Source organism: Zonotrichia leucophrys, chromosome 8 (genome assembly GCF_028769735.1).
Source record: "Zonotrichia leucophrys gambelii isolate GWCS_2022_RI chromosome 8, RI_Zleu_2.0, whole genome shotgun sequence".
Classification (NCBI taxonomy): domain Eukaryota; kingdom Metazoa; phylum Chordata; class Aves; order Passeriformes; family Passerellidae; genus Zonotrichia; species Zonotrichia leucophrys.
In genome coordinates this window covers 19,814,187-19,831,446 of record NC_088178.1, presented here as the reverse complement: position 1 = coordinate 19,831,446, position 17,260 = coordinate 19,814,187, and the positions used below count along the sequence as shown (strand labels likewise).

Genomic DNA, 17,260 nt, shown 5'->3' with positions numbered 1-17,260 from the left:
TTTGCTTTATGACATCCCATTCCTACAGTTTTACAGTCATGCCCTATGCAAAGTCTCACCAAAAAGCTTTCTGAAAGTCGACTGTATGAGGTGCTTTCCTTCAGCATTGGAAATTTGAACTGCTCAGCACAAAACCCTCTTTCCCTTAAACAAAGCAGGCTAAGTTCTACTGCCATCCTCCACACTGAGTAGTTAATCAGCTCTATAGCAGGCAAAAAAAAAAATTATGGCTGATACAATTTATGATCTACATATAGTTCCTGCTGCAATGACCTGGAGCTCGCCCACAACTGCAAGGTATGGTGCCTGTCTCATACTTTCTTCATTTGCACCCGCCAGACGAAACTCCTTCAAAAAAACCTGTCACTTAACATTATCAAGCCCACATGTTGACCCAGCAACCAGTGCCCAAGTCCTGGATCCCCTAAAGTCATGAAAGGGCAGATCTGCCAGAGTGCCAGAACATTTAGCATTATCTGGGTTCATTATCTCAGAAATGGCCCTTCCCATGTTTGTTAGCTTCTCCTCAGACTAGTCTCTAACACTAAAGCTAAGCTAGACAAACCAAAGATTTCTTTTGTGAAGATAAAAGATCTAGATTTAATGATAAACCTCTTGTTTATATTAAAAAGTTCACACAGTTTAATAGCAGGGTATCTTTCTCATGCTTTACCTAGGAACACTTATATAACTGGGGAATGAGTTCACACAGCAACTCCACCTTTTGCATCTGACTAGGGCAGCTCATTTATTTTGATACAAAAAAATTATTAAAGTCTATATGACAGACTTTTATCCTGAAAACATTTCCTAGGTACTAATTTTTTTTCTCTCCCTGTACCGCTTATGTGGGGCATTGTTTGCATTTTAACTATTAACTTCCTCCCTGCCCAATAGATTCAATATATGTGTCCTGGAAGAGATAGCCCAGGGAACATGCAGTACATCTATCACAGAGGTCTCTGCAGATGAGTCAGACAAGTATCTGCTGTTCTTTACAGATGGTATTGATTGTGCTTCGGTCAGAAGGACAGACTAGATAACCTCTGAGTCATTTCAAGCCCCTCAACTGAATTAAGCAGAAGGAAAAACACCCATGTGACCAGCTATTCTATTGATCTTCGAGTCTTTGGGTTTAGATCTTTCATAGACTTAACAAACAAAGTTTGTCCCAAATGACAAATCTGTTACAGTAGATTCAAGCCCATCTAAGCCTTAACATGGTAGTTATTATTAGAGGGTAGCTGCCTACAGTGTTGCCTGTGATCTACCCATCATTTCCACATTCAGAACTTCTTGCTCCGCCCCCACCCCATGAAGCAGACAGGCAGCTCTCACCTTGTTCCTCGCCTGTGCAGGTGTGCCAATGGGGAAGCCCAGCCGGAGAACCATGCAGGGAGCCTTGGAGATGATTCGTACCACATAGAACGAGGATGGGGTAAGATCCTCAGACCTAGGGAGGAGGGATCAGGACAAGGCTGAAATGGCATGGATCTTGCTGCTAACATGCCAGACCAAGCAGAGGTTCTGCTCCACAGAGCCCAACAACTCACACAACCTCACAGTAACACACATCAGTTCCAGCATGCAGAAGCCCCTCAGCTGGCTTCTCTCTCCCTCCAGGCTGCACCTGAACACAATGGAACAGTTCAGAAACTGCAGGATTTCATACCCCCTTGTCTAGCTCTCATCCTCTCCTGTAAACATCTGCTTCAGGCCCATAGCCACACACAGGTCTAACCAGCTCCTTGGTCTGGCCAGAGGCCCAGCTCCCCACACAGCAGTGCCTCAGAGCACTCACCCGTGGATCAGCTTGACGTAGGAGTAGCCCTCCACAAGCACGAAGCTGCTCCAGTCGCGCAGCAGGGAGGTGAGCGCCGAGTGCGAGATGCGGCACTGGATGGTGCTGTAGCGCCCGTTGTTGCCCGGCGTGTGCAGGTGCTTGGGCACAGGCCTGCAGCATGGGACACACGGTCATTGCAGAGCTGCAGTGTCTCTCCTTCCCCCAAAATCCACAGAGGCTTTGCTACATCCATCCTACTCTGACTGGTCTGTCAGCCTTTTTTCCTCCACAGCAGCCAATGAATAAGTACCTCTCCTAATCAAGCATTGGGGAGAGTCACACTCCTGAGTGCACTGGAATTTCCACGCTGCAGAGAGCACATCCCTTGTATCCTATCTCCCTCCATGCAATATATGGCTATTATTCACATTATTCTGCAACTAGGACCAGCCTCAAGAAAGCATCGCTTCTGGGAAAGCAGCAAACTGTGGGTTAGCTCCCAAATGAATGGCCCCATACGCCCTGCAATGGGGAAATCAAAACCCAAGAGGGACTTGAGAAACAACTTATTGTTCCAATCAAAGATGAGTTCCCAACCTACTGCCCCTCTCAGATAAACAAACCTTTAGCATACATCAGGCCCCACTAGTGAGACCCTTCCCTGGACACCCTGTTTTCCCAGGCTGGCCCACAGTGAGCACACAGCTCAGCCCTGCCCATTACGTACGTGTCATGCTCCAGAAGGACGACTATACGATGCATGTGCAGCCACCTCTGCCAGAAGTTGGCATCCATGGAAAGGATGGGCTTCCAGTAGGAGGCAAACTGGGAATGGCTTGAGTCAGACCCACTGTGCTGCAGAGATAATACCTGAGAAAATGATGGGACAATATTCAGCACAAAAGTTCTCCACCCAGAGAGAGCAAGAATTTCTCCAGCAGCTGAGCTGCTGCAGACTAAGAAGGTCACATCTCTGGCTTTGGGTAATTTCCTCTGAACAGAGTAAGTGTGCTCACATTGAAACAGGCAGTACAGCGTAAGCAAAAATAAATTAGGCTCCTGAAATGTCAAGTTAATTAGGAATTTAACTACTTAGCATCAAGTAAATCAACCATGAAAAAGATAGCATATGTAATGGTGTGCCTTCTGATTGAGAGGGGGATATATGGCCTGTGTCAGCAAAGTAATTAAACACTGAGATTACTCATCTGAAAGTGCTCAGGCAAATAGGGTGCCAGAATGGGTGGCACTGGGCAACTCTGATAGGTTTATATGGTGGCATTGATTCCACCAACTATAGCAACTCTGCTGACATAGAAATACAGCGGTGGTTACCCATAAGATGGGATACCCCAGATATACTGTGGGATACATAGCCCTATATAGGGGAAATGGACTAAGCAAACCTAAAAAAGAACTTAGACAATAAAATAAAAGGGATAGTTTTCTGAAGGTAAAGCTCTGCTAGGTTTAAGATCTCCTAGTCCTCCTCCATCTATTCCAAGGACACTGGTGGCAGGGAACAGATAATGTGCTGGCTCTTCTGCTTAGTGAGTTTCAGTGAGTTTGAATTTTGCAGTGGAAACTATTAGCTCGTATTTTGTTTAGTTTCTGCTGTGCAGATGACAAGTGTCTCTCTTGCACCTTCCACATGAGTGCTCAGAGCAATGAGCCTATTAAACAACTATTCAGCACACCGTGCATCTTCACCTGACAGTCCTGAGCTACATCTCCAGGGCACTGGCTGCACAGCCAGCAGCAACTCCATGCCTATGGGGTATCCACTGAAAAGGCAGAGCAAAAGCAAGTGTGTCAGCCTTCCCATCAGTCTCACACACCACAGCACTGCAGGAGAAGGTTTCACAGCACATTTAGGAGACTTGCTGTTGGGCTTAGAGATGTAGCTGCAACAATTAAGACATAGGGTGATGTCTCAGAGGGGGAAATGTATGGCATGGGATGTTCATTGCACCACACCTGAACTCTCTGACTGAGCAGGATAAGATGAAGATAAGACAAGAAAGAGATGAAGCCTGAGTACAAGAATAGGCAGGGGAGACAACCTGTCCCATGTTAAACAGAGAGAGGGGGAACATACCGGAGTGGTGGAGCCTGGGGGGATGTAGAAGAGGGGCACCCCATTCTTGGTGCTCTCAGGAATGGTAAAGTGTTCTGGGACTGTGTCAAAAGACTGCAGATGTACCAGCATCTGATCTGTTTGGTTGATGCTGGAAAAGAAGAGGCAGTTAGCCACAAAAGCCCATGCTCTCCCCCTTGCTGCCCCATCAGCACAGGGCTTGCACACACAGCACTCTGTCCTGGGAGCCCATCTACACCAATAGAGCTTTACAGGGAATGCTGTGATTCCCTGTGTTAAAGGGGTCCTGAGTAGAAGCCTCATCCATATAGAGGATGATCAGAGCTAGAAATGAAGTGCTAGAAGAGGAATCTGCTAGATATCTGGGAGTAACAGCCACCCTGGGCAGAAACAGCTGTGACCCACAAGCACTTCAGCCCCAGAGACGTGTAATTGTTTGCTGCTCCCAGTGTGAGCATGCAGCACAGCTGTAAGGCTGTGCTATAAGAACACATGACCTCCATGGGATGGCAGTCAGAGGCAAGGTTTGCATCCCAGGATCCAGATCCAGGAGCAGCAATACCATTACCCTGAAGCATTTTTACAAACTAGATCACAGACCAATTGAAATCTTTTCCTTGGCCAGACAGCAAGCTTGTAATCAGTCATGAGTCATTCCCCTTCCTCAGAGCACATTCCTTCTGAACCCTGGGTTGGGGTGGCCACCTGCAAAACCTTCATCCTAGCATGCCAAGGAAGGAATTACTTGGTGGCACTGAAAACTGCTGGGCATGGTGCAGCTCACCTCTGCAGGGTGTTCCAGAAGCGCCGGATGACTGTGGTGCGGTACAGGCTGGTGATGGGCTTCCTCATGGTGCAGCTGATGTCGTGCAAAATGTCATAGCTTCCCTCCATGGTCACTTCCACCCAAGTGCTGCGTTTTGATGGGTCCAGGGGCCAGGGTGTCACAGCTAAGTACTCAATCCTCATGTTATGCTTCCAAAGCAGCACTAGTTTCACTTCCAGCTGAGACCCACCTGCATGGGAGAAGAAGAGAAAGTTCAGGTGCTTGTTCCGTACACATCTGAGCATTATCTCAGACCAGGGATTTATGAGTACCGTGAGATTGTTTGATTGCTGAGGGGAACAAAGCAATCTAACAACTGTTTGCTTTAGCTGGTCACTCTCTCCTCTCCAACTGAGGGAGGCTTTGCTTGCACTGAAGCACTTGGCAAAGAGTTTGCAATTCTTGAAGTGTACATGCACTAGCTATACTAGAGAAGGTAACTGAAACTCAGAGGAGGTGCTGACATTTGCAATGGACTGTCTTCTTCACAGCCTCATCTTTGTTTCCAAGAAAACTGGTTTTTTGCACAGATGAGCAGGGCCATTCAACTATAAAGTTTTGTCATCCACACTGCCAAGTTAATCCATCCCATTGCAGAAACACAGGTACCTGATGGACACAGATCACAAACAATGGTGAAGATGAGGCCTAATTCTTGAATTAACCTTTATTCATCCTGCACAGACTGTATTTCATGCAATCTAGAATTTCAATCTTCAAAGCTTCTCACCATGTTTACCTTCTCTTCCCAAAGTTAAGATGTTAAGAATGAATATTCACCTATCCTTCTTTTAACCTTTTCCTTTAAATGAGCCTGTCTAACAAGATTAACAGAAACACCTGACAGCAGGCCTTGCTGAGCCAAAAGAGCAGAGAACTATCCCACTCCTGCTGACTGTGCATGTGTATTTGTACTGAAACATCCCAGGGAAACACATGACCACGCTGTGATTTCAACTGCTCCATCATCTATTCTATGTCCAGCCTGCTCTACAGTTTGCCAGACTTGCAGGGTTTGTGTGATAAGTGATTGGATGTGCTGGAAACCTTCTGAACAGATCATCAGCCTGATGCTCTGCTTCCTGCAGAGTTGCATTTGCTGCTGTCATAGACACATCATGCCATCTCCTTCATGGGCTGATTGAGCTCCACTTTGAAGTCATCTTTTTGCTCTCATGGTCCCTGCAGGGAGGTACCCTCCAAGGACTCTTCCCCCATCAACGTTTAGAAGAAACCTTCCAGAGTACATGCCAAATTCATGCTTGGTTGTTCTTTTGATTAGATTATTTTTATTCTGAGAAACTTCATTTCCATAACATTGACAAGGAGTGTGCAGTACTGAGAAATCCATACCCAGTTTCAGCTGTTACTGTGACAGAACATTCATTCCCCTTAACACACCCAGATCTTCCTGCACCTTAAGAATTCACCTGTCTTGAACAAAGATGATCAAAAGTGTGTACTGTATTTTACCTGTACTTGATCTGGGGAATTAGTAGGATTTTATTTAAAGTCAGTAATACTTTCTAAAATGGATGGATTGTGTTACCACAAATGCACTTGCCAGGACTGCACCATCTGTTGTTTCCTATGAAGATGGTCTTGTTTATCAGAGAGGCTAAACAAGAATTTATGGATTCATCTCTTTTTATTTCATACTGTCACCTCATTCTTATTGCTTTAGAGCTCATCCACTGCTTTCTGCACAATATTTTAGTTCTCATAATAAAGCCTTTCTACTTCATCAACAGCAAACATGATAAATAAATTCCCACATTTTTGCTTAGATCATAAATGAAAATATTTCCTACTTCCACTTCTGTTTCCATTAGTCATCCTGGCTTCACTCCTGTGATCCCACACAAGCAGAACTAAAAACACAGGCAAAATATTTACTTAGTTTGAAGTTACATCTAGATTAAGCTTTAGGTTTTTTTTTTTACTGCAAAGCAATATCTTTCTGGTTCCTGAGTTAATAGCAAATAAAATTTTTTCTACTTTGATTTCCTTCACAACGTCCAGCTCTGATTTTTTCAGAAAGCTCACTTTGTCTTCATGATTCCTGTCACTAGAGAACAGCCATTCTCACAGCTCAGCTAGTGCCCAGCCAGTTTTGGTGCTGGACTGATTCACAGAGGAAGATTATGTTTTGAAAAGTGTCCTCCAGGCTGTCCTCAACACAAAATGGTCAGTGAGAATTTTTTTTTGTTACAGAGGGAGATCCCCCAACAATGTTCCAGAAAGTAAAAGAACTGGGCTCCATTACACACCATGACCCCAAAGCTTCTTTCTCCTCCATACCTTCCAATCCTTTCCCCTTCACATGTACTTCTGCATTCCTAAATAACCAAGTTGCCTCCTAAATACCTAAATATTTAAAAATCAAACAGTGAGGGTAACCAGAGTACTTATAAATATCACAAACAACCTCTCCAGGCAACTCTGAGCACAAAGCTAGCTTTTTATTCTATTTTGTTTTTGGTAAAGCGAAGGAGAAAACTGACAGTGTCAAAGTCCACAGCTACACTTTTTTCCTCTTGCTTCACAGCCAGCTGGCTCCTTAACAGCCCTTAATTGGCAAGTTTTGGCAATCCAGGTTAATTAACTGTTCTTTGTTATACACTTCTCTGTAGAATGGCTCAGAGAACCCCGATTAGCCAAACATGCTTTTCCTTAGCAAAGGCAGTGCTGAATGTCTAAATGTCTTGAATAATTTCTCAACTCTACTTTAACCTGTTAGTTCAGCAAAATTTTCACCAACTCCCCAGAGCATTTAGCCTTTCCCAAGTATTAAGTAACATTATCTGCTACTAGTCTGAAGGCTGCATAGAAATACACTCCATGTTTTTGAAACCTCTGACATTTCATTTTTAATTTTTTTGTAAAAAAATACACAGAAATTATTTCTGGCTTCAAAGGAAGAAAAAAGTAAAGGGGAATGGAGATTATTATCATGTGTGTTTATCTTGCTCTTACTCCTCCCTGTACACCTGCCCATAGTTATTCATCACAGAAGGTCACTCTGATCCAGCTGCTCTTCTGCTCTTGTAAAAATGGGAGACCAATCCATTTAGCATTCCAAGGAGTAAAAGCCAGCAGGCAAATATCTGGAGGAAAATGCAGGGAGTATGGTAACATGTGGTGATATTTCTAATCCATTCCTCCAGAGTGCAGGAATTCACTGCTTTACAATATACTGACCCAAAGGTTGCAGCTATACCTTTACACAAAAAGATACAACATGAACTTGTCTGTCTGCTTTTTGAATGATTCATACCTGGTGAATGCTCTTCCAGCATTTCTATACAGGACTACACAGCCACCAAAAGCACTTCAGCATTGCTGCCAGATTAAAGAGAAAGGCTTTTTATCCAGCCCTGTTCAAGCTGTAAGTGAACTTGTGCACAGAAGAATAAAAGACACAGAGGACAGGAATGGACTTGTCACACTGTTTCACAGACACTCCTAGCCAAGGAGAATGCAATGGATCTCACCTGCCTGGATTTAAGAGAAGTAATCTCATGCCTCACCTACATTAGTGAAAACAACCTGCAGACGTTATCAGAATAGCTGTCTCACCTGGAAAATTTAGCAGAAAATTCCTGAAACAAGAAACTAGAGAGATTAATGTAAGACCAAATTTAGGAATTATCCCACCTAATATGATTGTTAGCAATCTTCCCCCCAAAAAAGGTGGTTTAGATCCATTCAGTTTGTAAGATGCATCAAGGCAAATGAACTGAAATTGCCAGGCATCACAGAGGAACGGGTATGTGAACTGAGCAAGATAAACTTAGGAGTAATATCATGTGAAGGACAGCACATTTAGGGACTACTAAAAAAACAAAACCCAAAAAACATCCCCAAGGACTCATCAGCTGAAAGAAAAGGTGTGTGAAAGACTCAGGGATTTCTGCAATACAGTCATGGAGAAAGCCCACGTGATTCCTCATCTATCAGATTTGGCATTTTACTTCAGAAGCAGAGAAATATTAATACTGCTGAACAAGGCATTGATTAAACCACACTTACTACACTCTTATCAACTGTTTTGAGAAATGAGAGATCAAAGTGAAAAGAAAACAACTTAAGGGAAAAAATATAAGAGCTATTAACCTGAATAAACAACACAGCCTGCCCTTACAAAAGAAAGTGAAATATTGGCTTGCTTAATATTAACCTGCCAAAAGGTTACAAGGAGAAAGATGTTGTTAAATATGTTCGTGCAAGTCAGAGAAGGAGGATAAAGTTAATTAAAGATAATAGTCACACAGGTCTAGCTTGGCCTTGGGGAGTTTAGAACGGAAGCTAGAGAAAGAGCAAGGAAGCCCTGGGACAGCCTTCCAACCAGGGAGGGGCAGAGGGGATTTATATGTTTTTTAGGCAGACCACGGTAAATTCACAGAAAACATCACATGGCAAGTTTAGAATGGTTTTGGAGTTAGATCACAGACTGATTGTCTGATATAAAACACATTCTAGAGTACTAATAAGCTCGCTTTCGGATTTTTTTCATGTCTCCTTTCAATTAAAGTACTATCACTAGTCACAACTGGAGATGGAAATTTAGGTAGGATTTACTGGCACTCCTAAGGATAATCAAACCCTCAAGGTCCCCAGTCAGCAGCTAGTTCTCACACTCCAGGTGCCATGTCTAGTGAGCCAGGTATGAGAACGGGATCACTGGAAGGTTTTATGGTCTTCTAGAATTGGTTATGGTCCTGACTAATCTGACATTTTCACGTAACAATATCCTTGTTTTGCCCAATTTCTTCTTTTGGAAGACTGTAGTTTGGAGGCATTAAGTCTGTTGTACCAAAGGGCTCAACTTCATGTTAGTATTTTGGAGTGCATCTAGCAGAGAATATAAAGGGATGAAAAAAGGAGAACTAGAGATGAAATCTGAAAAAAAAACTCTGCAAACCCCAGTTCTGTCACTAGTTTCTCTGCAGTTGTGGGGAATCATTTCCAAGATACAGAGCATCACTGGCTGTCCCTCCCCAGGCACAGCCACAGAGGGTGAGCCTGGCAAGTGCATAACTGCACAATAGTGGGCAGCCCTGCATCAGGCAATTATTCATGGAAACAGAGTTTGGGGAAAATGGCTCCTTCCTCCACAACACCAGCACTGCTGAGCTGGCAGACCCAGTGCTTTCCTCTCAGCAGCTGAGAACAGAGTCCCAGCTGTGTCCAGCCCCCAGGGCAGCAGTCACCTTTGGTGATGTTGACCTCCCGGATGCTGTAGCCCTCGCGCAGCCGGACCGAAACGATGCTGACGAGGTCAGCGTGCACCTCCTTCTCCGTGTGCTTCTTCCTCCGCATGGCCAGAGCAGGGTTGCTGCTTGCAGACACCAGGTGCTCGTTGAACAGCCTGTGCTGGGACACTGCAATGGCAGAGATGGGTTTGTGAGGGAGCAGCTCCCCTGAGCCCCATCCTGTAGGAACAGGTCTCCCCATGAGCTTCATAAAAGCTGCCAGGAACACTTGTTCTCCTGAGGAACAGTACATCCTTCAGGCACCACCTACACCCACTCTCGATTCTGCAATACTGCAAAAAGGTTCATTAGTGTGGCCAAGAGGCCTGGGAAAGGGACAGGGTGCGGTGTCAGGCACTGCTTCCTCTCGGACAGCATTTGCAATAAGGCACGCACTGGAATTCCACATTCAGCCTAGACAGGCAGAAACTGCACATCTGTTTCAACAATCACACAGCAAGCTTTGGGGCTTCACTGATTTCCCTGGAAAATCCTGAGCTCCCAGGTGCTTTTTAAAAGGTATCAGGATGTGGAGCTTAAACCACTAACAGCTGATCTTTTTAAGATTCAACATTTCAAGTCCCAAGCCAACACTCTTCAAACTTGCCAGTTAATGTGGCTTCTGCTGCCAAGTCACAGAAAGAGCAGATGGCACCAGCATATCACTGGGAGATGAAAGGGTGTTTCCATGTCTTACTGGTAACTAAACTAATCTCTCTTAGCACACTCTCAGTCACTAACAGTCACAAAATAAGAACAACCAGGAGAGGCACTTGGGACAGTTCTCAGGGGTCTAGTTTTTCAATCCAAACTGCCATCTGCAAGCCCTGTTAGGACAAGCTCTCCAGAACATCCCCACCTGAGAGCTAGCCAGTGTGCACAGAAGGGTGAGCAAGAGCTTCCAACCCCCTCCACATCCCAACACAGTGGGCCTAACTTCAGATTGCTGAGCTAGGGGGTGGTGGAAAATAGGACATTTGTTTTCCCTGGTTCACCCAACTCCTGGAACCCAGAGGGGAGGCTGTGTGACCCATTGTGCCCACAGCCTACAGAAGGCATGACAAGGGAGAGTATCAGCATAACCAAGCCTGGAGAGTCACCCCAAAGAGAGGTGCTCTAAGACATCCATCTACTGGAACAAGAACATGCACATTCCTCACCACAGTAATATTCTGGGTTCAGGGACTCCCCAGTACGCAGAAAGGAGTACAGCAGAAATGCCTTGTGATACACATTCAGATCCAGGCTCAGGGGATCCAGCTCAGGGCACGTGGAGAGGTAAGCACCAAAAGTGGCCATGGCAATGAATTTCATCAGTTCCACATTGGGAACGTGGCCAAAGCTGCAATCATAGGAGTAGACACCGCCCACCTATGGGATGGATAAAGGAGACACCTGAGAGAGAACAGCAGTGCTGAGAACAAAGCAGACAGCTGGTCAAGGACCCACATTTCCCCTCTGGAGCTGAACAGCATCACCACCTCTATCCCTGTGGTACCCACACTGGCAGGCAGCAGCAGACATACCTGCACAAAGGAGCAGGCCACAGTGCCACTGCGCAGCTGGTTCAGTAAAGTCTCACACACAGCCACATCGGGGACACTGGTCACACCATCCGTAATTATTATAATACCTGGAAACAAGGCAGCACCTTAGTGCCATCCTCCATCTCAAACAGCTGTCATTGTCCCAGGAAATACACCAGGCAAAGTTTAGGCAGGGCAAAAGTAGAAGGAAAATCCTGAGGTGATTTAGAGCTTCCAAAGCATTATGGAGGTGGCAAACATCCTGATTAGGTACAGCACAGCACACAGAAAGGGCACAGCTCTTCACAGCCCAGGTTGCCCTGAGCAACAGTCACACCTGTACTGCCTCACAAACTCCCCAACACTGACACACAGCACTTGGCACAGTGTGGTCCTCCCCATTCCCACCACCACAATTTGCCCCCAGAATGCAGAGTAAATGCCTCAGTTGAAATTTCATGCTTAATAGAAAGATCTATGCACACACCAGCCCTTATAAAATCAACCTCAGCCTACAGCAGGAGGAACAGAACCCTTCACAAACAACCAGGCCAACCTTAACCCCGAGGACGCAGCCAACCTGCGCTGGAGTTGGAGGGCAGCAGCTGCAGGGCCAGGATCCCTTGCCGGACCATGCTGACCAGGCCAACGTCAGCAGTGACCACAGACACACTGGGCTTCCTCCCAGATGACTCCTGCACATCACCAGGGCTCTCTTGGCTCAGGGGGGATAAATCCACCTGGAAAAGTTAAAAAACCCCCAAAACACAAGGCCCCATGGGGCAGATTTCAGCTCAAATCTACTTCTTGCTCTTCCAAACACCTTCAGTCTGGTACTCTGGAGCACTGCAGCAGACTCCACCCGTAGCTTTAACTTCCAGGTGCTCTTAAACTCCTGGTCACTTGGGCCCCTTAGAGCAGCTGGGCAAGGCTGCTTGAAGGTGGAGGTACAACATGCTCAGAGCTTGATATTAAACTGATTTCTAATAGAAGGGAAAATTGGGGTCACTAAAACTCCTCTGTGGAGCAAAGCAGTTCCCAGTTAAAGAGATGTGAATACCTCCTTCTCCCCATGTCATTTAGAAGCTGCAGCTATTCAGCATCTACTCAATCTACTATATTCAGCTCAGAAACACTGGAGAGGCAGAGGCAGCTGTGTCTCAGTTGTGAAGCTCTGCAGCAGAGGGAGCAAGGAGCCTCCTAAAGACAAAGTCTAGTGTCTATGTATTTAACTCAAATGGCTCTCATTATGCAGTGTTGATATAAACAAATGCAGGTAAGCTTCTGCACCTTCTATGAAAAATATCCCCTAGGCAAAGCCTGAAATTTGTATAATTACACCAGTGAGAAACCTACTGTATTCATAGTCCCTTAATCCCCACAAGGCTTTGGCATCAACCCTGTAATAAAACATGTCTTTGTTTTTACAGCTAATGCACAGAATGGCTGAGACCCCCACCCCTCTACAAAGCTACAGATGATTGGAGCTGGGAAAATAAAACTAGAACTAACTAAACTTTTGCCAGGAACAAATGGGAGCAGCTTGTGCCTGTGAGAAAAAAACATTGACTGTCCATCACTCTAATTTGCCAGATGCTTTAAACTCAGATACTTGTTAACAATGATACAGCAAGTGCAACTTCAAAAGTGAAAAAAGTTTCAGTCCCTGCCCTTCCCCTGGGGCCTCCCACCTCCACCCCACAGCCTGTGGCAGGACTCACCAGTCCCTCTGGCCTGCAAGAGCGTCTCTCTCCCCCATTTGCATGGAAGAAGTTACAGGGTAGTTTACCATGAGAGAAATATTGCATCAAGCAGGAATGCATACAAAGCACTGCAAAAACACCATCTGGACTCACCAGCTGAGTTATTTACTTCCGGCAATCTACTTTCTGTTTCAGGGCCAGCAGTTTTAGCATTGAAACATACAAATTTCAGCTAGAATATGAGATTCCAAGCACTTCAGATATGCAACTGCAATACATCACCAACAGCCTCTTGGTCATCTGATTTTGGGCCTTTTTTCTTTTCCTTTTTGCCTGAATTCTAATAACTAATGCTGACTAAGGACCAAATAACCTCAGCCAGACCAGCAATGACTTTGACTGCAACAAGATCAAAAGCAGCATGGCCAGCAGGTCAAGAGAGGTGATCTTTAAATGTCCCTTCCAACCCACACCATACTAGGACTCTATCATTAGTTTGCTGATACATATATCCATGGCTACTAAGCAACATCTGTCACAGATTTCAAGGAGAACTTGAAAAAAACTGGCTGTTTATTCAGCTTCATGGCCAGTTTTCATGGTAACAAAGAAATATTTTCATTCAAGAAATGTAACAGGGCATATTCGCTGCTATTTATAGATTAGTTACACGGACATAATCACCTCTCCTGCCACCTTCTTCAGAGAGAAAGCACATCCTACCATTTCTCCCATGACCTACAGTCAGGCTGTCTTAACTTTGGGGAAGGTAACCATTCTCACCAGTCCTTCTAAACACTTAATGGTTCTGTTTCCTCAGTGTTCATGTCTGGATCCCACAATATTATCTCACCAAGTCCTTAGCTGTTCCTTCTGCACACCTATGCTGCTTTTCCTCTTGTCACCCCACCTCAGAGGGGCTTCAGAGTGCACATCTCCAGGAAGCCAAGAGAGTCCAGACACCCCTGCCCTCCTTACCTGTGGTTTGGGCTCATACTGCTGCTGAAGCATCTCTGCCACTTTGTTTTCAAAGGCACAGAGCTGTGTGTAAACTTGGTGCAGAAAGGCCTCACGCTTCGTCTCGTCCAGCTGACAGCCCTGGAACAGTACCTGGCCCAAGGACACACATGTCAGGCATCAAGTTAAGGTCTTATAGCACCCAAGATTGTACACAGGAACACAGTTCTGCACAGTGAAGGTCAAACACATCCCTGACAAAGCATGGGTACAGCACAGGCCACTTCTCTCTGTTCCTGCTCAAAAGCAACTGCCTGTGAGCAGTGGTACTTCATGGCAATTAATGTGCATCCCACAGCAGATGCCTATGTGACACTTTGGGGAATCTCCTTCTTGGGCAAGAAACTTCTACTTCATTAGGCTTTCTCCAGGATAATCAGTTATTAGGAGAAGGTGATGTGGGATCACTGTTAAAACCATTAACTGCAGTCTGATGCTTCTAAAGAAAAGCCTGTTTGTTCAAATCTACCTTACCTATAGACTGAACAAATTATCTTCCAAGGGCAACAGCAAATTAAAATAAAGAAAAGAAACAATTAGAGTGGACATTACAAGAAGCTGAGTGATGTGACAGAGTAAGCCTGCCACCACAGCAACCCCCCAGGGTGACAGGCATGACACCTGTTTACAGATGTCACCCTGGTACAGGCAATCCCTGTCCACAGCCAGACACAAAGATACAACATGCAGACAAAGACCTCAGCAGATTGGTGGGGTGCTGCATGTTACCCACATCCCTCAGCCTCATATGGGCAAGACGTCACAGTGACACAGGAGAAAGAAATGATCACCACAGAGAGTCTTTCCTGGATGAGCAATACATACACACATACGGCTTTTCCTCCATAAAAGAAACAGAATTATCCATTTGTTCCTGGGAATCACAGTTCATGGCCTCATATACAAAGTGGGAATTTAGAGAGGTTCAAAGAAGAAAAATGTAGCAATTTCAGGGTGCTCAGTATAGTGTAAATAGGGGAGATACTGAGGCACAGCATGATGGTGTGCAGAACTGCTGGACAAGATGACACATGAAACATCAATGGTAAATAGACAAATTCCTTACTTACTCCAGTGGCACCTCAGAACAGACCAAAGTGATGGCCACACTCCTCAGGTACAACAAAACCCTGGCAGAAGGCTTAGGCAGGGAGGGCTGGGGAAGGGGAGGCAGGGAACAAGCACAAGCTCCTCCTGTTACCACACACTTCCCCTGGTGTTAGCAAAGGGATGAAATACACATAAACACATAAGTTATGTGAAAATACTGAAAGGTGGAAGAGATCAAGGATGAACTTCAAAAACACACTGGCCCCATAAACCAGACTCAAATTTATTAAACAGACCTGCCATAACACAAGTAAAATCTCACTGAAAAATCTCAACACTGGGGTTGGCTGGTCCCCTCAGCAAGAAGCAGCATATTCAAGACCAGTGCAAAAAAACCAAGGTTTGTAGGAAGAGGCAATTATCTTTGAATTAACCACTGCTACAGAGCTGGAATAGGGAGACAAGGTTTTGGTCATACAAGTTCTTCTTGAATGCTTCAAGCTAATTAAAACAGGCAAAAAGAATTAACCAACAGAAATTAAAAACAAAAACAACCCCCAAACAACAAAATAAGAACAACAACAATAAGCACACATTCGACATGAGGTAAATATTTCCTGTGGCCCAATTCTAAGATCATGCCTGAGGGAAGCAATCTCCAGAGAAACCTCTGCTTCTTGCCCAGGAAGGAGAAGTTGCTCACACACACACTGCATCATGCCAGGCCATGTGTTCTAGTGAGACAAGCCTGCAGCAGAGCCCAGCTGCCACCTGCCCCATTTCCCTTGTGCTCACAGGACACCTGCACAGCACAGCGAGCTGCTCACACCGTGCCAAGGCAGAACCTGAACTTTACCTGGTGGGACTGCAGGCCAATGATGGAGGAATACACCTGAATGGTGACAAAGATTTCTGGCTGGTAGATAATGTCTGAACCAGGGATACGAAAGGGTCTCAACAATCCCACCAAGCACCGGGAAAGGGCATGAAACACTTCATCAAAAATTATCTCCCCCGTTGAGTCATCCTACAGAAAGAGAGAAAGGGAATGGCTTTTTCATCTCCTAGGACCTTCAGTCTCACTGGTGGTTGTCCCACTGAGCAAACCCAACCACAAACATGCTTCTGCAATGGCAGCTGGATTAAAGTGACAACTCCTGTAAACAGCAGTCACACATTATGCATCCAATGGAGAAACAGGACTTGCCATTAAGTTCCCAGCCAAGGGCACAGCATGGCTCCCTCCCAGGAAAAGCAAGACTTCTGCAAAAGTTCAGACTGACACTGAGAACAATAAACCTTTTCTCAGCAAATAGAAATGGGTTTCTGTTTTAATGCCGAACACCCCAGACCGAGGCAGTTTCTGCTCTTACCACAATCCCCGTGGAAGGGCTGAGATCAAGCTCAATCACAAATCGGTACTGGCGGGCCAGGAAGGTGACCCGTGTGGAGGGGACGAGGAGGTAGGGCCTGGGCTGGACCGGCTCGTCGGGCTGCCACCCGTTAGGCAGGATGCTGAGAACATCAAGCTCATTTTCTGAATTTACCTGCCAGAACAAGCAAACGGAACATGACAGAACATCGAGCAACACCAAAGGAAGACTCAGAGAAAGGAAAGGGGCTCAAGTGCCCTGCAGGGTGCAGGTGCTGCTGGGCGGTGCAGCACCAGCGGCGGTGACACCGTGCAGCCCTGAGCACCAACTCACCAGCTCGGGCTCGGGCACGGCCCGGATCACCTGGTGCAGGCGGCTGAGCACCCAGGCGAGCCGCACGTTGCGGGAGATGCGATAGTCCTTCTTCATCAGGAGGAACACGTGTCCGGCCTCCTCCACCTGCGGCGGGAGCACAGCGGCCCAGGTCAGTCCCGGAGCAGCCCCGGACAGCGCCCGCGCCGCCGCTCACCCCGGGCTGCTCCGGGCCCGCTGCTCCCCATGGAGGCCGTGTCCCCTGCGCGCTCGGCTCGGCTCGGCTCGGCTCGGCTCGGCTCGGCTCGGCTCCCCCA

At 46.0% G+C, this 17,260-nt stretch overlaps 1 protein-coding gene across 7 annotated transcripts in view; it reads right to left on the bottom strand.

Annotated features, from left to right (window-relative positions):
• Positions 1-17,260, bottom strand: part of SZT2 (SZT2 subunit of KICSTOR complex) — a 52,862-nt gene that overhangs the window by 35,543 nt on the left and 59 nt on the right. For 6 of the 7 annotated variants that reach the window (XM_064719726.1, XM_064719730.1, XM_064719729.1 and 3 more), the window contains exons 2-14: positions 16,965-17,090; positions 16,632-16,805; positions 16,115-16,285; positions 14,170-14,301; positions 12,069-12,228; positions 11,489-11,595; positions 11,123-11,333; positions 9,921-10,091; positions 4,666-4,897; positions 3,882-4,011; positions 2,511-2,653; positions 1,802-1,954; positions 1,339-1,453 (exon numbers count right to left, since the gene is read on the bottom strand). In XM_064719726.1, coding sequence (XP_064575796.1) covers positions 1,339-1,453; positions 1,802-1,954; positions 2,511-2,653; positions 3,882-4,011; positions 4,666-4,897; positions 9,921-10,091; positions 11,123-11,333; positions 11,489-11,595; positions 12,069-12,228; positions 14,170-14,301; positions 16,115-16,285; positions 16,632-16,805; positions 16,965-17,090 — 2,025 coding nt within the window. Of the gene's footprint in view, positions 1-1,338; positions 1,454-1,801; positions 1,955-2,510; positions 2,654-3,881; positions 4,012-4,665; positions 4,898-9,920; positions 10,092-11,122; positions 11,334-11,488; positions 11,596-12,068; positions 12,229-14,169; positions 14,302-16,114; positions 16,286-16,631; positions 16,806-16,964; positions 17,233-17,260 lie in introns of those variants that run through there. The other variant, XM_064719731.1, reaches the window with a different exon arrangement.